This window comes from Urocitellus parryii, chromosome 5, assembly GCF_045843805.1.
Source record: "Urocitellus parryii isolate mUroPar1 chromosome 5, mUroPar1.hap1, whole genome shotgun sequence".
In the NCBI taxonomy this organism is placed as follows: domain Eukaryota; kingdom Metazoa; phylum Chordata; class Mammalia; order Rodentia; family Sciuridae; genus Urocitellus; species Urocitellus parryii.
Genome location: NC_135535.1, coordinates 163739530 through 163763601, shown reverse-complemented (window position 1 = coordinate 163763601; position 24072 = coordinate 163739530). Strand labels below are relative to the sequence as shown.

The 24072-nt window shown below is 42.6% G+C and overlaps 1 protein-coding gene across 12 annotated transcripts in view; it reads left to right on the top strand.

Moving 5' to 3' along the window:
* Positions 1-24072, top strand: part of Kcnma1 (potassium calcium-activated channel subfamily M alpha 1) — a 717716-nt gene that overhangs the window by 614465 nt on the left and 79179 nt on the right. For 7 of the 12 annotated variants that reach the window (XM_077798516.1, XM_077798515.1, XM_077798521.1 and 4 more), the window contains one exon: positions 11511-11604. In XM_077798516.1, coding sequence (XP_077654642.1) covers positions 11511-11604 — 94 coding nt within the window. Of the gene's footprint in view, positions 1-7028; positions 7116-11510; positions 11605-24072 lie in introns of all 12 variants that reach the window. The other 5 variants (XM_077798514.1, XM_077798513.1, XM_026390200.2 and 2 more) reach the window with 1 other exon arrangement.

The window sequence follows — 24072 nt, the reverse complement described above, 5'->3', positions numbered from 1 at the left end:
ACCTCATTGTAGCCCCTTAGGAAGGCTTCCTGGAAGAGGCAGATCCTGCCTGTTTCCTCAAGGGTGGATACAGTGGTGAGAAGAGGGGAAGACGTGGAAAGGCCTAGTGAAGGAGTCACTGCCTCCCTGCCTATCATTCCCTTGTTCCTTCCACCACATGTAAAAATCATGCCCCCCCCCCCGCACCCTGCACAACCACCACCGAAATTCAAGGGGAAGAGCCCCTTGCAGGCAGGCAGCGCGAATTTCCTGTAATTTAGGAGGAACAGTGGGGTTTCTCTGTTTCCATCTGATTTTCATTTGTTACTGCCCTGAACAGTTCCAGCCTTCTCCAGTTGAGCCTGTTTAAATGTTTTCTGGCTTTGCTTGTTTTTATGACACTTGGCAAACCTAATTATTTGACCTGAGCTGTTCACTGGGGCCATAGGCAACATGGGACAAAAGTGACAGTCAAATGCAAGGCCCAGGGTTAGGTGGGGGAGGAGGCGCCCACCTCATTCTAGTGCTTGGATACCAGATCAGCTCGGATCAGGAAAGAGAATCTGAACCCATTTCTCTATAGAGCACCATCAAAAGACAGCAGACTAGCATTTGTAGAGAAAGACCCCGGAGCAGAGAGCCTGGACTCCTCCAAGAAGTAATGGTGGATAACATTGAATAAGAACTTAGGAACTCTCCTAAGTGCTCTTCAGGTTTTGGTCCATTCTCACAATAACCCAGGAGGTAGGTTCTCCAATTATTCCCATTTTAGAGGTGAGAAAACTAAAGTTAGATCATTTGCCAAAAATGTAGATTTGGACCTGGTACTACAGCTTCAAGAATTTTTGCTACTTAACATGAGTTGATGTTTGTGAGAAACAGGTCATGTCTTGAAATCCTTGTCTCAGGATAGTATCCTTGAGTGTCACTGAAGCCAAGGACCAAAATGTAACAAGGGATGCCAGCCATATATCTGGGGGACAGTAGGCAGCAGAGGGGGCACATGACCAGCTAGAAAGCTTGAGAGGTACCTTTCTGGAACGGGGACTCAGTGTTCTGCAGGATTTTTAAATAGAAGTTGTTAGAAATTCATGTTTTTATGAACAAAATTCAGACTGAAAGGTGCACACATAAAGCTCTGTGGACCAACAGGATGGGGCCAAGCAGAACCCTCCAATGGGCAGTATTTGATCCTTATTCTGTCAACCTGAAGCCTCTGGCCATCATACTGAATCCTGCAGAATCTCTGAAACTCAGTGTCTTCATCTGTTCAGCAAGGAAAGCAGCAGACATTAGGACATCAGGGTGTTGAGTAACTTGTCTGAGATCAGAGCCATAGAGGGGGTCAGAGTTGGGCAGGTGGCCTGAGTTTAGAAGCTCATATCCCCACACGGTTCTCCTGGGCTGAATGCTGGTGGTAAATGACCAAGGTTACAATCAGGAGACCTAGCCTCTGGATCTGGGTTTGCAGGCTAGTGTAGCCTGGATCCCAGAAAGGGTGAGACCAGAACTTCCCCTAGTGTCCTCCCTGATGCTGCACTGCACACCTTATTCTCTAACTGCACTGACCAAAGAGGAGCCCAGCATGCAGTAGCATTTTAAAATATTGCGCAGGATGTGTCCGATGATAAATTATAGTAAACATAGATAATGGTTTTATAGTTCAAGAACATCTTTAGAAGGTGACTATGTCCTAAAGAAATATACTAAATGCTGTGTTTAGTGTAAAATCACAATCCAGTCTGGTCCTTACCACCCAAGGTTAAAAACATACTGCGTTTCTAAAGTGTTCTGGCAGAGCATTCTTCATCGGGCACCTGGGTTGCACTAAAAATCCATGCATTTTACTTTTATCTGAGTTTCAGAGAAAGTATCAGTGCAACCATCTAGAATACATATTAGAATTCTAGAGGGTTCTTGACACAACTGGTTCAATGGCAGATATGGTATTTATGGATGAGCTGATAATAATAATGCTGTTAATAATAATAATGGTCTTATCTGTATAAAATCTTAGGGTTTAGAAAACAATTTCAGGCATACACAGATTCTAGGCTAGTCTTCCCATAGCAGAATCATTGGGGCAAACATTAAAAGATGTAAATAGCAAAGAGAAAATGGAAATGAAAATATGACTGACATCTTCTGCCAGTCATGTGTATTTGAAGCTGTTTAGGGGGAGGGGGAAAGAAACAGAGAAAGAAGATCAGATAGGAGTCAAAACATATAAGCAAATAAAATCTTTCGCCCCAGAGTGAAAATGTAAACTAGTATTGTGTTAACCAGGAGAATCGATGTGGGATGAAATAAAGTTCACAAGAGACCTGACTCCATCTCTCTTTTCTGTTTCTCACCCTGGGCAGGTGGCAACTCTCAGATTCCTAAGGCAGCATGATCTTTACTTCTTTGGATGTCTGACAGTTTGTAAATCCAGGAGGATGTACGTGTGGCCAGGGCCTTCCCTAACAATCTCATGCAAACAGCATGAAATGATTCAAAAAAATAACTCATGTTTTATTCTTGCCTTGTCTAGTTCTGCAGGGTGGTAGATCCAGCACCTCAAGTGCCCTTAAGAAACTTCCAGTGCCAGGCAGGGGACTACCGAGAGTCATGTGAGGCATTTTCCTTGGTCATCAAACCTAAGGGGTCCCCCCAAACCTCAGCAATCAAGAGATTCATGCAATGTCTTTAAAATATTTTTAAAAATCCATGATGAACAGTATGTCATCATTTTAAATGAAGACATGACAAATAGTGGTTTTAATGCAAATAGTTAAACACTGAATTTAGTAGGCACGAAAACAAAAAGGACAACAGAAAGCTGGCAGCCTGCAGCCTCTTAGGTGAACCCTTTCCCTGTGCCACCAACAGTGTTTGGCATCTTATTGGCATTTTCTCTTGATGCATAGCACAGGGACCTGATTTGACCAAGAGCAAATCCGAATCTATTGGATAATAAGCCATATTGGACAAAAGTTCCTTTCCAGGCTTCATAAATTCCACTATAGTCCATTTTGTCTTTGTTAAACGTGTGTGTTGAAAATTGCCATCCCTTTTATTCACAATGATCATTTTCGACGCACAGCTCAAAAACATCAGCATTCACTTAAAAAAATAAATTAGCATGTTCGTATCTATTAAGCGCCATGGCTTTGTAGGCTGCAGCTGATGATTTTATTAAGTATACTGCAGGAGGGGAAAATCAAGGCTAGATAATTATAAATTCATAAATACATAATTCATTGGCATGAAATGATTTTAATGGGATGGATGCAGAATTATCTATTTCTTCAAGAAAATAACAGAGATGCTCTGATTAAGCCCGTAATCTGGTCTATATGAAATTGTAACCAAACTGATGGGGCACATTTTCTTTTCTGAAACTACCTTTGATAAGAAATGCATTACAAACTCATCAGTTTGGCTTCCTGTTAACAAAGAGACAGCAGCCGTCTGGATCATTCTGGATTCACAGTGAAACTGCCACACCATGTATCCTCCAACTAAAGCTGTGTAAGTTTGACAAGGGGCAGATGAATCCAGGAGTTATTGTGCAGGGGTTTAAATCTATGCGGCAGCTGACGGTTGAAATAATCATCTATATATCGCTCTGAGCTAGCTGGGGAAAGGTTGAAGCTGTATATTTTCAACATATCTAGTCTAATGGTTAATCTGTTGTCTTGTACAGGGCTCTCGCAGGGTGGACTGACAGCTTCGAGGAATTGCTCCCGGTAGATGTGGTTTGCCTTGATTCTCAAAGTACGGGGTGGACGACTCTAACTTAGCTTAAGTAGGAAAAGGTGAAACTCACCTGACCCAAGTCCTCAAACATGTGAGGACCAGTAGGGCTCATGGCAGGCTGGGTGGGAGGGGCATTGGAATCACTAAGTGATCTCTGCCATTCCCCACTTTCCCAAGTCTGCTTGCTTGGAATGGATGGCACGTATCTTTCCTTGCTCATTCGGCTGCCCTGGCAGGTTGGGAAGAGCACCATCCTTTTGGAAAATGAGGAAGCTAGGAAAATATGAGAAGATTTGCTATGGGGGTCAGCAAATGTTTCCTCTCAGGGGTCAGCTAGTTAATGTCTCGGGCTTCATATTGTAGCTACTCAGCTCTGTCATAGAGAGAGAGCAGTTATGGACAATAGGTAAGCAAATGATGGTTATGGTCAGGTAAAATTTTATTTCTAGCCATTGAAATTTGAATTTTCTATAATTTTTGTGTGACAGGAAATATAATTCTTCTTAGATTTTTCACCCTAACCTTTAAAAATGTAACCTAGCTTGTGGACTGCACAAAATCCTATTTTAGGCTACAATTTGGTGACCGACCCCTGAATGTGACAAAGGTGAGAAGGCAGCTGGGAGTGCCAGGGACTTGGCAGGTTCCATCCCTCCTCTAAGGATTGTCCCTTACACACATGTAGTGCACATGCTAGTGCTGCAAACAGGGTCATGTCTGGCCCGAAAACCTTTCTCATCTGATGGGTTTCAGGAGTGGGGAGGGAAGGGAAATTGGGAAAGGTTATTTTGTTGGCTTCTATAACTCCCCTCCCTGCCAGTTTGACTCAAAGAGAAAATTATCTCCTATCTCCCACTACCTTCCAGATCTCCAAGCTCCATTGCAATATTTCAGGAATATGCTTGCATTTCTCTTTTCAATTGTGCATTTCCTCTTTGAATTCCCTTGTTCATCTCTTGTGTCTCATCTTTAAGAAGCTAATACCTAGTGATCTTTGACTGAGACTTTGCTTTGCCCTTGAGGCAATAGAGACAGTATGTTAAAAAAAAAATGAAAGAAAGAAAAAGGCCAAAGGCAACCAGACCTCTCAAAGGAATTTTCTACCCAATACTGAGCAGGACAGTATTGGGCAAGTGATTATAGCAATTCCAGTGAAGATATAAAAACCAAGATTCTAGATATAGGGTGCTTTGGTGAATGTTTGACTCCTACCAGGATCTTTGGTAAATATTTGACTCCTACCAAGATCTGATGTGGCTTATAGTTTGAAATTGGGGTGGGGGTCGTGTGGGTGCCATGGGTAGGTACATCTTGTAATTTGATTCTAGAGGATCCATTCAGTGCATGGTATTTCTATAGGGAATTTCACATTCCAGGTCATGTGGATTCTGTTAATATATTTATATGGCATTTTTCTCCCTCTCCCATGTAGGAGCTGAGTTCTTTCATTACTGTGTGTTGATGGACTCAAACTTACACAATTCAGGTTTCCAAGGCAGTGAATAGTGCCAGAAATATACCCTGTGATTAACTTCTACATAACCCATTGTTCCTTAAAGTCTCCCTCCCCATTCTCCCATTAGCTCCACAAAAGCCGGAAATGAAAAAGCACCAACAAGCCCCCCTTCCCTGCCCCCATCAGCCCACCATGGGGCGGGTGTTCCCTGCCCCTATTAGTGCAAGATGGGCCACTTGGAAATCCTTTTTCATTCTCATTTTATGTAATGACAGACTCCTTTTATAAACCTCAACCTGGTTTTTCCCTATTTTTCAGCTATAGGTTGTGAAGTTATCCTGCTGGATAATGTATATAAAAATTTGTGCATTTAGAGTTTTATATGTTTGAGATGTTGATCATTGGAGTCACTTTTGAGGCACAGCAGCCTTTATCTTTATATTTCTGTGTATTAGTATCTGTTGCGAACTTTTCAAAAAATACCTTCATGGATTAATTTTATTGATAATGGTGCAGCGTGTTCTTGGTGATATATGATACCCCAAGATTGTCAGACCAGAAACACTCATTTGAAATATATCAGAGCTCTGATATTGGGCTTCCCCCTGCCCTTCTTGGCAAAGACTTTGGCTCTGACTTTCCTTATCCCAGCCATGCTTAGCTGCTCAACCTCACTGATGCTCATGTCATATTCCCAGTGTGGAATTCATCCTGAAACTGCAGCCAAGAGCTCCTTCTCAACAAACACCAATGCCAACTCGCAGTATGGGTTATTTATCTGATATATGTTGTTGTTTCTCCATCACTGCTTAAGGGAACTCACATACCTTCTCACCAGTCCCATCCATGTGATAGGCAGCCAGGGGTCTGATGGTCTACAATTACAGGACAAGAAACAATCCTCTGAAAGTATTCCATGCTCTAATCCAGGGATTGCTCTCATTGACCACATTTGAGCCCTAACTAGCCCAGCCTTCCCGGTGCAAATCGGGAAGTCATGTCAAAGAGGTTTGTCCTGAGAATTTTGTTTATGGTGAATTGCAGAAGGACCATGTTACCGTGACTTTCATGATTTTTCTTAGGGTAAAGTTTGACAAGCCCACAGGAACTAGAAAGAACCCTGATAGATGTCTATCCTAGCAATTTTGCCCTCACCCTTACCTTCAATTTTAGTCATGTAACATTCATAGCCTGAAAACACACACATACTTTTTACTCACGATGCAAAATACTACACATGACTCTCTGTTTGTTTTTGCAATATTGGGATTGAACCCAGGGCCTTGTGCATGCTCGCAAGCACTGAGCTACACCCTAGTCCTACATATCATTCCTTCTAAGAAGTGACAAACCAATGACATTTAAGTTAGGCAGCATTCTGATCACTCAGCAAGCTGGCCAAGCCAGTTGCCTGAGATGAATAGCAAGATAACACTGAGGGAGAAGGATTTGAATAGAATAATTATTCTGTAGGATTTCTTTCAGTATTTTTCAGGATATAAGGGATCTGATCCTGCCGCTCAGCTGGGTTTTGTGTGTGTATTTTTGGGGAGAAGGGAGGGGGATCCTGTATATTTCTGGAAATTATTGCAGAAGGAGATGGTCTTCTGAATTTTCACAGATATTATCCCTTCTGACATTGATGACAAAAATGCAGCAAAAAGAATTTCAGGAAGTCATCTGGGTATAAGAATAGAAATAAATATACCTGCAATTCAGCCATGAGGGAGAAAACTCCATTTTAATCCAAATCTATGATTCTATTCAACATTAAAATTGGTTTGGAACTTTTGCAATTAAAAATTTCACTAAGGATTAATTTCCGTTTTCTTTTCTCCTTATTGTTTGGCAGTCAAGGCTGAAGCTAGATCACGCTATCACAAAGACCCATTTGAGTTCAAGAACGCAACTCCCCATTCTCGGCTTGTGACTGAGCCAGGTGAAGGAGACTGGGATTTCTCCCAATTTTTGATAACTGTCCTGCACCCCTTAGTGTTCCATTTTAACAAAACGAGCACAGTTGAAGGAGAGAGATGTACTACCATGGATTTCAGCATGCATTTAGCTTATTGGGCAGCAAAATATCAAACAACAGAAAAGCCATAAAAAACAATAAACAATCATTAAAATGACCCCACCCTCAAACTAGCAGCTTGCTGCAGACTTTGGTCAGAAGCCCTGTTAGCTAGATGGCTTTGTGTTCAAACCACTTTGCATGACTCTTACTCTGAGTGATTCCAGTGTGAAATGACATTACTAATGACCTGCTAAGTGTGTACAGATGTGGATTTCTCCAGATGTGGTGATTAATAACGTAATGGAGATAGCTAGTTGACTCATGTTTACGGGTTGTTTGCCTTTTATTACGTTCCTGAATTTATTTGCTTTGAACTATTTTTTAACTTCAGCCAACAAACTCACCTTTAAGTCTCAAGGGGCTTTATCCCCCTGAATCACACTGGGGAAATGGGGAAGAGGGAATGTGCCCCAGGCTGGAGCTGACCATTGAGTCCATCACATACAGATACTGGGATGTTTAGGAAAGCTGAAGATGGTAACCATTGTCACATTTCACTTCAAGGACCTATAAAGAGACACTGGTGAGCCCTTACTCAGTGTTTGCAGCCTGGCTAGGCAGATATTTCTTAAAAAAAAATCTAGTAAACTATATGATCATTTGAAGTAAGCCCCGAATCCTGGCCAGTGTTTCTGGAAGATGTTGCCTTGCTCTTGCTGGAAAACAGAAAGCTGACGAAAAGCGGAATGAAATGTTGTTACAGATGTTCAACTCTGCATTAAGGCTGTTGGAATTACCACCACATCTTAAATCAATCCCCAGAACATTGTCTGGAGGTTATGTCATTGAAATAATGAATCCTCTTTAGTCAAGTATAAGCAAACATGTTAAAACATCATTGTAACTTTAAATTAAACTCCAGCGCAAACCAGGGGATCTGAAGCCTCATTAGACTTGCCTGACATTTTTCTAGCACAGAGTCTTCCCAAACTGTAAAACTGTTAGATTCAGTGCCTATTAGACAAGGGAGCGCTGGGAAGTTACAACAGAACATTAAGTGTTATACTTAGGGATGTGCAAAAACAAGCCCTTGAATTTTATGAGTACTTGGAGACTGGATGGAGTTCAGCTCCTATAAAAATTCCATGTTAGATTCCTGAACTTGTTTGTGTTTTAAAGAAGCTGGTAAGTCAGTTTCCTTTAAAGGTTCATATCTTCATGTGTCTCCCACTGCACGGAGGCAAGGGAAAAGGCTAGAGACAGAGGTGTATTGCAATTAGCCAAAAAGTAGGTTAAATACGAACCTGTAATGTGCATTGTCATGAAGTAGCGGCCCATTACTTCAACACATTTGTCTTTCATGAAAGTGTGTAAATTTAAGTCTCCCTTTTAATTCCATTTTTATTCCTCTCGTGTAGTCACAGAAGCCATGAAATGAAAATTATAGTTTATAGCTTAACTAAAATTTTCCTAGATATGCTTTCTTTATAGAATCCTTATAAAGGGTAATAATTAAATATGGTTTATATCCTCCTTATGAAGAAGAAATCATCCCTGATTCTCTTGTGAGACCTGAGCCAGATGCAGTGGTCTCTAATACACAACGTTCATATACTTAATATGGAGACATTGTCCCCCATCTCTTCAGGGAACATATTTCCAGGCCCCAAGTGCAGGAGGAAAGCTTTGAACAGAGTTTCATTTCAGAGAACAAATTCCAGTTTAAATTCAGTATGATTATGATGGATGATCTCTACAAGTTGCAATGAAAATAAATAGCTTCCTTGCACAGAAGACGGTGTAACCTCCATACCAAAATGAGCTGTCTCTCTAGAGCTGGCTAACAGGGATTAACTTGCAAGTTCCCCATCTGAAGATCTGTGCAGGTAAACAGCCAGTGACAAGGTATAAGGATGATGGGCACTTAACCAAAGGGATTATCTGTTGAAGGCCTAGTGCCAACAGGGAAGCACAAGGTGAGCAGAAGAATCCAGAGGCATGCCCGCGAAGGTGACTTTCTGTCTGTATCTAACTAATAGAGACTTGTTCTGGAACAACACAACCATAGCAACAGCTGGGGGCCTCCAATAAAGCTAGCCATAGAGATTTGGTTGGATGAAAGAGTTTTTTGGGGTATTCCATTGGAATCATAAGGAAACTTCTGTGAAAGGGGACAGAACTTGCACTCTTACTAGACCCGCTCACATGCACACACACAAAGACACATGTTGTCAAGTCTAGCATGCTGACCAACTAATCTAGGTCACCCCAGACACAGCATAACAGTGCAAGTGGCCCATAATAAAAGGTGACCTTCTATTACAGATGAAGTTGGTGCAGTCCTTTATACTAAGATGGGAAAAGGGTAAAAGCATAGTTACATGTGCACATGCGTGCACACACACACGCACACACACACACACACACACACACACACACACTTCTACCCCATTATTGCCTCAGATGCTCAGTCCCCTGTCCTGTGAAAGGAAGATGAATTCGGGTCAAGCTCAGAAAGCCTGTTTGCTGCCGAGAGATGCATATCAACTCTAAGTGATTTTTTTCAATACCATTTATGTGGCTTGTATTTATTTCCTTTAATCTTTTAAGTGCTGTTTAGTCTCTGTGTGATTTGCTGTGGATACTCATTTCTGATAAGATGCGATATCCTCTCTGCCACATAGTCCCTGCCTAGAGCACTAAGTGACTGATATGGTCACAGCCTGAGTAGAGCCTCTGGCAGAACAGAGAGGGAGGGAGCAGGAGGTGGCGGGAGCAGCTGTGGGCGTTGGCAGGTGCATTCTTGCCTTTATTTCTTCTGGGGTCACCCTCACCTCACACCATGTTCTTTTTGCCTTTTCCTGTGTCAGCCAGAATCAGGAAACCCTGGATTAACAGTATAGTAGGGGAGTGTAAAAAGTGGGATACTTTGGCGCAAATCTGGAGGATTGTTGGATCATTATAATATTTTTCAGAATCATGTATCATAACCTACTAAATTGATTTAGTGTCTTCAGGAAAGCACCATAGAATGCATGCTCTGATATGGGTCTTCCTGGATAATACCAAGTAGCTAAGATGGCCTTTACTTGCCATCTAAGACTCATACACTATTAACATATATGAAGCCTTTTTTGACGTTGTCACTGCTAATATTTCTCTTCTTAGCTTTAAGGTAACCTCCTTGCATTCTGAGTTTCAGAAGTGCTTTCTCCTAGTCTGTGTTGCAGTCAACTATAAGAATCCAAGGATCCTATTTTTCCTTCTTGACATTACAGCTTTAGCCTGCATTGTGGGGGTTGGGGAGAGCAGGGCTAGAATTTTGCCGCTGATGCCCTTGGGTGACAGGCTGGGTACACATCTGCTAATTATCAAGCAGCTCTCTTAAAAAGAAGCATGGGGGCAGACTAATTCATCTACAAAGCTTATTAGTGGGTGTCTTTGGGCAAGAGCAGTAGAGTGTGCTGTGTTGTTTGTGAGTGAAGCTTCCCATTGCTTAGCGATCTGTGTGGTTTAGACATTTGGAAAACAGCCTTTGGTTTCCAGCCCCTTCTGCAGCCCTCCATCCCTGCCTTCCACCGCATCATCCCAGGTATCATTCAGTAGCAACCTCCTCCTCCTTTGGTGCTCTTCGGCAACCTGGCTCTCCAGCCTCGCCAATCCTGGTCCTTCAGTCTGAATGGGTTAAGCAAAGACCCCATGTGCGCAGCCGCAGTGCCCTCTCTCTTGGCAGCTGGAGGGATAAGGGCCGAGTTGGGCTGGGGATTCTTGAGTCCACATGTGCCAATGTTCCCACTCACCACTGATTGGAACGTTGGCCCTGAAGGCCTTGAATCCTGGCCTCTCCCAGGCTTTCTCTGGTCTGCAGGGATTAGGAACCAATTAAATTGGTTCATGGGGAGAAGCAGCGGGCTGGTAGTTATGGTAGTTATGGATGATTTTGGTTACAAGAAAACTCATTCGCTTATCAATGTAACCAAAATTAAAAATAACGTTTGACGGGTCATATATATGTATTTCAGTATGCAGATGAATCACAATTTTTTTTTTTTCCTTATGGCAGGGCATTGATAAACTGTTTGAGTTGGCTGTAAGTGCATGTTCAAAGGCTGAAGCGTAAAGAGGTGTTGCTTCGGCCTTCTCTATGGCTGGCCTCTTTGACTAACACATTTGGTCTTTGTCATTGGGTCCTAAAAGACAGCCATGAATTCCTAGTGAGTGACTGAGGCCTTGAGTGTGTGTCCTTTGATATCTTGCCTGTATTTCACAGTCTGCCCTCAAACTATTCATAATCTCATGAGCTGCCTGTATTTCCAGTTGAAGATGAGCAGCCGTCGACGCTATCACCCAAAAAAAAACAACGCAACGGGGGCATGAGGAACTCGCCCAACTCCTCGCCAAAGCTGATGAGGTAAGAAGGGGCCAGCAAGGCCCCTCTCTGCTCCTTCTCCCCTGCCTGCCCCCTCCCCGCCCTGCACAGGCCCAGCCTCCCTCCCCAGCCTCACAGCGCAGCGGGGGAGGGGAGCAGATCCTTAGATGGCTTCTTAGAGGCTGCAGTATTTATTCTGTCAGCTTGTCAGCAGTTAATGATAGAGCTGAAAAAATTCTGTCATGAAAAACAGTTTGAAAAGCTGTTTGAAAAATACATAGGCTTTAAAGTCTTAGCTGTCACCATGTCCTGTCTGTGTGTAGTTCCTAAACAGCAGTGGCACTAATGACGGCAGGAACCAATCAGAGGAACTCTGTGGTTAGTTTGCCTGTGGCAAGTCTCTTTCTGCTCAAGTCCCTCCGAGGACTGTTTTCTGTACTTAAGGCCATATGTGAGATGTATCATCACAATCAAAAATGAACCTGAAGATTACCTTCCTTTTATCCTGTCGATTGAAATCAAATTTCTGTTAATTGATTTTGACTGATAAAAAAGTCTAATAATCTGTGGACTTGCCAAAGCAAAGTTCAAAAGTAATCCAGTTCTGCTCAGGCTAAAAGCAATATTAATTATGAAATACAGCATGCTTGCGCTCTCTCTCTCTCTCTCTCTCATTTTATTCTTTCTTTCTCCCCCTTCATTTCTCCCTCCCTCCCTTCTTCCTTCTTTTTTTTCTCCTTCCCTTCCTGCCTTCCTTCTCTGTTGACCATGACCTCCTCTAAGAAACAGCAAGTAAACCGAATTTTGACAGAGTTCTACAGCTCTTTTTCTCTGTCTGCTCATCTCTCCTTTGTGTCTGTGATTCATCTATCAATCACAGCCCTCACTTCCTCTGACCGCCCGACTCTCTAGCACTTCATTGAAATGGGAGTGATTTCAGGTTTGCACTGCCCACCCTGAATGGTCCCTTCCAGGGAAACACCTGCCTTCCTCACACACTCCTTTCCTCTTTGCTTTGCCACGGGCCTCTCTCCTCTGTTTGATTATTGAAATACAGGAACAGTGATTTTTCATTCCCTACTTTTCCTTTGCATTCTCTTCTCCCTGGTCCTCCACGAGCACCAGTCTGGGACATGGAAAGGACAGGGACATAGGCTCTCCACTAGCTGAGACCACCAGCCCTATCTCCTGTGCCATTATTGCGGTCTCCTGATAGGTGTTGGTTTGGGCTTTCTCTGCCTTCCCCTCCTCTCAGCTTTGCTTGTGGAGTGATTTCCATGCCTGTATATAGTGTAGGAAAAGGAATAAAATACAACTCCCAAGCTTCTCCTTCTTATGATGCCAGTTGTTAAACAAGCATTCACTTCCTATTTATTCACCTTTAGGTAATCGTCTTATCTAATGCTAATAGTTTCTTCCATTTAAAGACAAGAGAAGCCCAGGCATTTTCCTTTGCCTAAATTTAGAGAAGCAAATAAATAAATAAAGAGAAATCTGAAAAATCTGAAACCTTTGGAGCCAAATTCCCTGTCCCTGTTTGCTATGTAAAGTATGGCTCATTTCTTTGATCTTGAGTAATAATAATTCTGAGGAGTTATACTGTTTTCATATGCTTCAAAGCTGTGTCAAAGTTTTGCTGCTTAAGGGTACTTCTTTATTCTGTTGGCTCTTGGGTACCAAGATGACAGGTCTCCTGTACGAGGTGGAGGCTTTTTTAAGTCGTAGCCTTCAGCAAAACATCAAATTACCAAATCCAGGGTAACATACTTCTACACAAATGCCTTTCCTGTAGATATATTATACCATATATATTAAATACTTTAGTGTTACACGCTACATTTTATGTGCAATAGAAAGTGATGGTTTGAGGTAGCCTTCGGGGGACTTTTTTTCCACAAGCAGAAAAAGCTAGTGTATACCGTATCAAGTATGGTTTTTACAGGACTTTCTGCCCGAAGGCCTTTGTAAATAAGTAATGATCAACAGATTGGCTGTGGGTTTTTGAAAAGCATGCCTATGTCAGTTTGCATGATGGGGGAGAATTTTCAAAGTGGATCTTGCTTTCATTGCCTGCCGGAGAGGGGCTGAGGGAGGCAGTCATCCCAGGCTGGAGCTGTCTGCTCTGTGGTACATCAGAATTGCTAAACGGGGGTCAGGTGGTGAGCCGAAACTTGCCAAGCTACAGAACTTAGGTTTCTCGTGTGGGTGCCTCTGGGCTGCTGCTAGGACCACAGCTATAGTTACCAGGATGCTTCATCCTCTGGGCCCACAGTGGTCCCCATTGCAGCTTAGCTGATAGGCCAGCCCGACAAGTCAGGGAGTCTCACCCTCTCCTCCTTGACTCTGGTTTTCTGTATCCCAGGTGCTCAGCATACTCTACATACTATCAGAGGAGAAAGGACAGGGCCCCTGTTGACTCTCTGCATTTTCCTTCCCCTGTATTGTAGGAATGAAGGGTCCAACCCAAAGGCCTCTGGGATGCCCTGGAATATCTAGCACTGCCTAGGAGGTCGCTGAGGCCTATATTTTCCTCAGTGCCTCTTGCTGATTGGCAGAAAACAGGGGCTCGCCCAGCTCCTGTGGCTTTCCCAGGTCCCTCCACCTCTTCAACTGCCCCCCTCTACTCTTCTTAGGATAGGACTCCCAGGTCCTATTCCTTGTGACCTCGAAAATCTATAAAAGAAACTAATGACTTATCTGAAGTGGGTTTTTCAGCATGAGTTTGTGGTTCATGGTTTGAAGAGAATAAATCATTCCGATTGTGGGAAGGTTTTAGTGGCCTATGGGCAGTGATAGGAACGGCTCCAAGAGAAACCAGAGAGCCCAGAATGGGCCAAGTCGGGCTTTAATTTACCACCATGCCTTCTGCAAATAAAACAGGCTCCTGTAGAAGGGTTCCTTCTACATCCTCTGTGGAGAATTGCTTCAGGGATGCTCCACTAATGGTCTTCATGTCCCCTTTGTTCTGCTATCATGCTTCCTCTGGTCTTTTAGTGTCCCTTAATTCTCTGCGTGGTCATTAGGTGAACAGCCTTGTTTTGTGTCTCTGGATGCTGAGGTAGTGTGATTTTTAGTTATCCTGACAGAAAACAACCCTCACCGCCAGACAGAGCCAAGTGGCAAGTGTCTGCGTTCCACGCCAAGCACACGTGTGTAATGATGGCTAACCCTTGGCTCCACACCACTGAGGAGGAGTGAGCCATGGAGGTCCCCAAGTCCCTTACTCCATCAGACTATTATCTCCCCTCTTTATTGGTCAATTAATATGGAATTCATTAAGGAGTTTCTCCTAGGTTTCTACCTAAATCACCACGCACCTGTTACCTAGTTCTCCCTACTCAGTGGGCTTGTACATTGCAAGGAAGCAATGTCTTCATTGATGTAAGGCTCTGGAGGGAAAGGCTTGGTCTCCAAGTGGCTAAATGAAAGGATTATTAGCTTGGGGCCTAACAGATTCCATTTAATGAAGGCTCTCGGGCTGGAATTGTGACTCAGCGGCAGAGTGCTCGCCTAGCACATGCGAGGCCCTGGGTTCGATCCTCAGCACCACATGAAATTAAATAAATAAATAAATAAATAAAATATTGTGTCCAATTACAACTAAAAAATAAATATTAAAAAAATGTTCTCTAGGACGGACGTGTAGCTCAGTGATAAGATACCTGGCTAGCATGTGGGAAGGAGGCCCTGTGTTCAATCCCCAGCACCAAAGACACTCTCTAGGAAAGAAAAAAAAATGGTCCACTGAATGCCATTTGACTACAGTTAGAGCAGATCCATAGATTTCCAGAATCCCATGCAGGATCACATTCAGCTTATCCCCTGGACCCTTCAAGGAGTTTTATTCACAAGTTTTTCTTGGGTGTGGAGAGTATTTCTCCAGAGTATAGATGGCATAGAGTACATATCCAGGTTCAAAGAAAACCCTAAAATGCTGTGCACATCAACTGCCTGCTTCTATTCCCTTTCTTGGATGAATTTCCACCCATCTAATGTTCAGTGAGAGCCTGCTGTGTTCAAGGTGTTATGGATGGCCTTTGAAGGATCCAACTAACATAAGATGACTTAGACCCCTGTCTTCAGAATGGTGATGGTTCAATGTTGGAGATAGATAAACGTATACAGCAAAATAGGGTAAGAATGAGTATGAGATCTGTTAGCATGGGCTGAGAGAGAAAAGCTGGCATTAGCTCTGGTTTGTGAGGCTGAGTTTGGTTTGCAAAGGAGGTTTCATTTAAGCAAGCCATGTAGGAGAAAGACATGCTCTGCTAATGGTAGTACCTGCTCTGGTTTATGGTTTAGCAGGTGACAATCATCATCCCAAGAATGTGAACCCATTGATTCTGAACCACAACTGTATGAGTAGGTATTATTCTTCACCCCCTTTTACAGATGAGGAACCTGAGGCACAGAGATGGAAATTTCAGTAACTGTAGTTAAGTCTTCATTAGGAAGATGGAGGAAATAGGGGAAGTGCTATAATAAGTGGGCTCAGTGTGGCTGGAAAGGCCACACTGGGGAGGCATCACTGGAGTTGAAAATGTCTGAGTATTCTGGCATCCAGTCTTGAAGGTTTTGCCTGTCATAGGCATTAGGGGAACATGTGCAGGATTTTGATGAAGCAGTACTGCAATGTTTTGTGAGGATGGTTGTCAGCAGGGTGAGAATAGATCTGGAATTCCCCCATGAAGGCCTTTCTGAGACCTTCAACACAAAGTGTGACAGAGAAGGCCCAGGAACCCCAGCCTCTACCAAGCACCTGTGCCTTGAGGGTTTGCTATGGAGTTGTGGACCAGGCCTGGGCTGGAGAGTTTTCCCAGGAAGAACACATAGAATTCCTGACATCGGTCTTGAGGCACAGAGTAGAGAAACATAAAGCATAAGGCTTTATGCAGGATGTGTCAGGTAGATAATTTACACAGAGAGTGAGCTCTCAGCTGGGCCATCGAGGATAAGTGACCATACCCCAAACAGAGAAATTGCACACTTTGAGGAGAGTTGCGTGTTGTGAGACCCAGGAGCTATAGACCTTAGTTTCCTGAATGGGGAAGGAAATAAGATTTGATAAAAACAGATTATCCTCTTGGGCATCAACTGATCATTAGGCAAAATAAACTCATCTTCTTGTTAAGTCTCATTCCCTCTCTTTTGACTCATACCTTTCATGGGGACTTTTTGTTAGATGCTCCCACATCAGAGCCAACCAGTGTGACAGATTCTGGTAACAGAAAATGGCAAAATGGCCTGAGCCAACTCACAGTTGAGGGCAGGATGCCACCCTCCCAAGTCCTTCCCCTGGACAGAAAAAGACAGAAGGCAAGGACAGCTTAGCTGAGTAAATTACCTCCTAATGCATAAACTAATAGCATATGACAGTCCCCCATGGGACTGGAGGAAATCATGGGTGTCGTGATACAAAGGCATGGGTGGACTTGACACAGGTCCTTGGACAAGCTCATGCTCAGCAGAGGGTCATTATCTTGTCATCTTCTTTCAGAAGCATCTTGTATAATCTCCTGTAGGACTGAGGGACATGTCACTTCTCCGAGGCTGTCTCCTAAACATAAAGGCAGTAATTTACTTCTTCCTCCAAGAATGGTGGATGCTTAACAAGAAATGATGTATTAGAAATAGGAAACAAAAATGCAATTAGGTGTCAAGAAGCTGTTAAGGAGCTTAGTTTTGCCAGGGTGGCCAAAGCCTGGCCTGAAGGATTTGTTAGGGTGTTTCCAGGAATGACCATCTGGTGGGAGATGGGGGCAGAGTGGCGGGCAAGGTGTCTTAGGGATGATGATCATTATCAGGATGGGTGGGCGCAGCATTGAAGGATGAGTTAAGATAGGAGCCAGAATCCTGAAGTCAGGATCCTTGCAAAGTAGCAGAAAATAGTATTCATTTAGAAGTCAAAGACCCCCAAGAATGAAGCAAATCCAATTGGGACCCAAATAGTGCTGAACATCCAAATGTGAGCTCCCTTAAGGGGGACATCTGAGACACGATAGAATCTCCACTGTTTGGCAAGGCAGAGAGTCACATGTGTGGCTTGACTGTCTTAAAAATTGTACTCAAGGACATAGGGACTAGATTCCAGGTTGTTTTCTTTGCAGTGGAAGACAAGATAGGGAGAAAGGAGAATAAACACTGCATTTTGATTTTCAGTGTTGCACAATACAAGTACTACTATTTAATTTGCTTATTCATGAGTATTTGCTAATTAGCTCATGGACATAGAGGTCAGCAAGAGAGTCAGTGTGTAGCATTCAGGTTAAGAATCCCTATGGAGTGTTGACACAACCCCACAAATTCCAGAGTCACCTAGTCAGGCAGCTTGAGTATGCATTTGTCACCAGTTGTTAACCCTTCCTTTGCATTGCAGAGTCAGTGCTGGGGTGAGGCATGTAGGGAGTCTCCTTACATTTGCTTGGGCATATTTTCCTTCCTCCAGTCCTGACCTTGTTGATTAAAACCATAGCCTCCTGTCCTGGGTGATGCTGGCAGTTGCTAACTTTGTAGAATTTACTGGAACCACATAGATGCTCCTTTTGAACACAATTTATAGGGTGGTTCTCAAAAGTTAGCATGTGTCAGAATCACCTGGAGGGGTTTGTTAAAACATTGCTTGCTGGACCTCACCCCTGTGGAGACTGTGGTTCAGCAGATCTGAGCTGCTGATTACAGAATGTGCATTTCTTTCAAACTCCCAGGGAATGCTGATGTGACTAGTCTGGGGTCAGCTTTGAGAGATCATCCCTTAAAAGCATCTGAACAGTGAGAGAAACTTGAAGTGATAGGGTCTTTCTCTCAGAAATGTTCAGATTCTGCATTGGAGCACAAAGTAGTTGCTTTATTAAGACATCTGTCTTGACTATCATTTCCATCACACAGGATTCCTCCCTGCTGATGGTTATAGCAGCTGGCTCCAGGCAGCCTTCACTACTTAGAGAAAGAGTATCTTTTCCCATCATGATACCCTCTGTTAGGAGGACTATTGTGTGGCCTAACTCAAATACAGTCCCTCTATGTGAAAAAATAGTGCAAGAGTCCAAAACAAATTGTCAAAAGGTATCAAAAGTGAATGGACTCTCACTGGATGCATTTTCTGATCTAGTAAGTCTCTATTGACAATTTTAGAGTGTTTAGGCCAGGCATGGTGGCACATGCCTATAATCCCAGAGACTCCAGAGGCTAATGCAGGAGGATCACGAGTTTAAAGACAGCCTCAGTAATGGTGAGGTGCTAGCAACTCAGCAAGATTTTTTCTTTAAATAAAGTACAAAATAGTGCTGGGGATGTGGCTCAGTGGTTGAGTGCCCCTGAGTTCAATTCCCAGTAATGCCTCCTGCTCCAAAAAAAGAGTGTTCAGAGACTGGCAATCATTAAGACGCACCTTTTGTTAGTTTGGTTGTTAACTGCACAATTACTGGGACCTCCACTGGGTTCTGGAAATCCATGGAAGTGAAAAGCACAAGATCCCTGCCCTAAAAAAACTCACACCTAATGGATGAGACAGCACAGTACTTCTTATCTCTGAAGGAACATCTCACACTTTTATAGGAGTCCTGAGGAAAGGAATTAGCTCCTATCTGTGTTTTTGAGGATATTGGCTTTTGATATAATAGATGCTCAGTAAAATTAGTATTGGCCACTTAAATAAAGACCTGCAGAGAAATTATAAATTCCCCTACATTTTATAAAGCTTCCCATTTCCTAGAGAGACCAGGGTTGGCCTCCTTCTGGGTGGGATGCTCACAATGACAGAAATGGCCTTATTGTGTAATGAAGCATGAGGTCAGTCTCAAAAACCAAGCAGGGCAATGGTCGCATTTCTCAAACCACTGTGTAGCTTTCTTCTTTCATAACTCTGGTTGGTTGGTTACTTTTATTTGAGTGTAAATTTCTGAAGTCCAGCATTGAACCTGGGGCCACACAACTGGGATTTGCTGTACTTGCCTGTAAGGGGAACCTCTTTAAAATATAATACTGCCTTCCTCACAGCAGGTTTGCTAGGAAAGGGATTTGTGGTTTAGCTTTAGGCTGTTGTCTTCCAGGCAAGCTTTTTGTGTTTCTGCTGTAGCAGGGCATTTAGTTCACTTCCTGAGATTAATTGATGGCAAGTGGCAAACCTCTAAACAAGGAAGTCAGGCATGCTTAATTTCTAGCTGCAGACTTTGGAGATGGGAGCCGAGATGCAAGGAGCATAGATATAAAAAATTTAACTCACTGGGGCTTCTCAGTTGTTATAAAGCGGGGAGGGGGGTAGTATTCCTAAACTTTAGATGTTTGGCACATGACAAGGTCTTGCCCAGTTTTAATTGATTTTTGAAATTCTTCTTTTCCCCTTATCCTGACAAGGGCTCCTGGCGTAATCTTCCACTGATTTTTCATCAGGTGCAAGCAGTGAACTTCATAAATGCCCATAAGGGTGGTTTTCCTCTTTTTAGCTTATTACGCTATGACTTGGGGTTCTCCAATGGACAAGCAAGGAGACTTCGCCCCTCTTACAGGTGAAAGGGTGTAGAGTGGTGCAGCAGCCTCTCCCGTTCGAAGCCTTGCCTTTGCTCACCTTGTGTGTCACCTGAGCAGTGTTACTTACCCACTGATTCCCATCCATATACATGGGTAGATAACAACAGAAATTGTCTACACTGTTACTGGAAAAGCAAATTACAAAATGTAAGTTTTAGCACAGCAACATTTGTCAGGGTTCAACTCATGGTTTCTCTTTATCATACTAGCCATAGTAGCAGCCAGAAGTCATAGTAGGAACTCTTAATTAAATCTTAATTATTGAACTTCTCTATTTTGCTTGCTTCCTTTCACCAGTCAGAACTATAAATACATGAGTGAGTCATAAGCTAAATATAAATAATAGTATCAACAACAACAATAATAATACCTACTTTTTAAAAAAATATTTTTAGTTGTCAATGGACCTTTATTTTTTATTTATTTATATGCAGTCCTGAGAATCGAACCCAATGCCTCAAACATGCTAGGCAAGTGCTCTACCACTGAGCCACAACCCCAGCCCTAATACCTACTTCTTTAAGACATGCTCTTTCAAGTTCTATGCTACATGCATGATCTGTCTTTACTCATGTAATCTTCAAATTGAATCAATTATGTACATAAGTTGGGGCTTAAGGACACTGCTGGGGAGGGCAGGGACATGATCCAAACTCTTTAAGGAAGATACTGTGTATCTCTGACATTATTTCATGTGTTCCTAAAATGATGGTAGTTTGTGTTTTTCCCGTACATGAACAAGTAGGACCTGAGGTTAAGAAGGGCTACAGGAACCATCATCCGAGGGCTATCTGGTATATGGTGTCTGTTTTTCTGCAAAGTAGAAAATTGTGTTAATTTTCTGGGAATGCTGTAACAAAGTACCACAGACCTACTGTTTTAAACAATAGGAATTAACTTTTTCACATTTCTGGAGGCTGGAATCCCAAGGTCAAGGTCTTTGCAGGGTTGATTCTTCTGAGGTTCATGAGGGAAGGCTCTGTCCCAGGCCTTTCTCTTTGACTTGTAGAGCTCTATCTTCTCCCCATACCTTTACATGACCTTTCCTCTATACATGTCTGTCCAAAGTCCCTCTTTTTAAAAGGACACTGATCATATTGGCCCACCTCACTGACCTCCTCTTACTTTTTCAAGATTAGATTGCAGTACACAATCACATTCTGGGGTCCTGAGGGTTAAAACTTCAACATACAAATTGTGGCAGAGGACACAATTCAGCCCATAATAATGATGAGGCAGCTATAACTCGATTTAGAGAATTTCTATTATTCTAAAATAAGGCAGCACTTTGGAGAAGTCAAAAGTGACAAATGAGTTACGAATTACTTATGGTGCATTTTAGAGGAGTTGGGGATTACTATGTGAGTTGAAGATATAAAGTCATTATGACGTAAAAGGCAATATCTAGTATTGGTCCTCAGTTGCAACCAAGTAGTCTTGGGGGATTTGCCTGGTAGTCTCTGGAAGTGTTTCTCCTTGGCATCCTGGGACCCATAGATATTGGAATGCCTCGTTCAGAGGTCTGTGATCCTTCTTCCCATGTGCAGCAACTGCCTGATTCCTCCTGGCCTCCCCTGACCACAGCAACATTACTTGGTATGCCGAATGGCAAATGCTTGGGCTTTCTTCTATGAATATAAACTCCAGAATCCTTGATTCAGAAGCAGAAATCCCTGGAGACAGCTGACTCTTTAGTCCCCACCTATGCTAGGGATCTCTCTGTAGCATAAGTCAATGTAAGGCACTTGTAGTTACTACAGGAACAGACATGGTAAAGAAACGTATCCTGCTTGGCCCTAAGTAATCACGGATTCTTATGTGGCTGGAACAAACAGCTTTCCAAGCTCCCTCCCAGAGAGAGGAATCCAATGAATGTGGGGCATTATTCGCCTTTTATGGAACGATAAAGCAAACAATCTTCAATGCATCTTATTGCACATCTTCATTCCAACAACTTTTCATCTCCTAGTCAGTGCCTTCTGGTTTTTTGCTGCTCGGCAGTGGTCCAATATGTGCCAAATCCTTCTATTCCTCTGCCCAACAAGAGCACACTGCTTCAGACTCGAAAGATCTTCTAGGCTCATCCAACATTTGTAATTAAATGCCCACGATATCTCTAGCTCTTCTGCAACATCTCAAATGACAGAAAACCACTTGCTTGGGAAACAAATCACTTCACCTTTGAAAGATTTCTAATTTGATATACCTGAGTCTTTTATTCCTTAGGTTAGGCAATATCTAACCCTAGTCCTAACAGCTACTGGTAGATCAACACCAAAGTATGCAGAGTTTCCTCCTCACCTTTCAAAGCTCAGATCAAATGCTACCTTCTTTGAGAAACCTTCCTTGATGCTTCTCAAAAACCAGGTAACAAACAGCTTCTTTCTTGACACTGTCATATCTTGGAGGTTACTTTGTGATAGAACTTGCCACAGCATATCTTAATAATTTTTGATTTATATCTTTTTTCTCTTGCTGTATTGTGAACCCGCCTTTGACTAGGGCCTCTGTCTTAACCCTTACTGCATCTTCCATTCCTGGCTCAGAATAGGGGATTCATGTTTATTGATTACTTTGCTGATTAAAGAAAACAAAGTTAGAATTCCAGGTGCTATGGCTGGTGTGAAAAGGAAATATCTATGTTCAGGGAGTTTTTTGATGTTTCTCAGATCAAGTCCACTGGGGGAAATCCTGGATGATGTATATTTAAAGTATCCAGGCCAGGCTGAGAGATTGGCGGGGAGGATAGATTGCAGCCTAGAGTACCTCTGTGACTTACTGGATGCTTCTGGATGTTCCAGTGCAAATTGTGGCTTGTAGCCCTGTAATGTCAAATTTTACCTGGTTCCCCCAAACCTCCACCCCAACTAATGAAGCTTGGCATTCACTGTCTTTTTGTCCTCTCATGAGAGTCAATCAACTGTCAGGTTTTTCTCACTACTTTTCTAAGATGAAGGTTACAGGCCACTGTCACCAAGGAATGACTCCTTTCTAGAAAGAACCAATTGAACCAAACAAAAATGCATCTCCTCTCTCCTAAGGAATCTATTTTTTTGAAAGAAATTTTTGTTCACTTTCTGTATCATTGTCTTTATTATTGATATTATATGAACCTAGTCCAGGTATCTCTCAAACCATGAATGTACTGGGGCAGGTCTCACACCTTCTTAAGATAATACTTTCTACCCAGCCAATAAGTAGGGCAAAATAATTTGAACCTGGTACTTTATCTTTGAGGCAAGCTTATTAAGATTCTCTTGTAATTGGAATCTGTTCTTCAAGCTTTGGGAAGGGTTCATTTTCTCCACCCTCTTCTCTGGGGGAGCTGCTCTCTACCTGCCTGTCCCATAACCTGACACAAATGGCACTATTAAAGATTTTTCAAGGATAAAATGAAAAACCTTCAGATTTCATTTTCAACCTGATCTGTGATCAGTCCTTATCAGCAACTGCCTTTTTATTTTAGCATTTTTTACTCAGCTCAGTTTGAAAAGGGGTTGTTTACAACACCTCAAGATCTCCCAACAACCTGGCCATTGAGATGCTCCTCTGAATTGGATTGTTCCACTCCTTGGAAGATTGGATTTGACAGTTGCTGTAGTCATCTAGCATGTTCGTTGCAGGACTGCCTCATGTGGTATTTGTCATTTAGTGTAGCCTAAAAGCAAATTCTCAGGAATTAGTAAATATAGTAAGAGGGTTTTCCATCTTATGTGGGGATGAGAAGCATATTGGGAGGGCCAGGGTGGGTAGGTATTAAAGACCTTTGTGCCAGTTCTTTAGACCAGATACAGATTGCTGCCTCAATCTCTATATTCTAGACATGTTAATGAGAAAGAATCAGAGATTTCCAATAGAGAGACACTAAAATATGAATAAAGATTATCCTTTGATGCTTGAAATAGATAATTTTAAAGGCAAAATCATTTTACATTTAAAAAATTTGTATCTTGGGTGGATAATATGACTCAGGAAGATAATTTC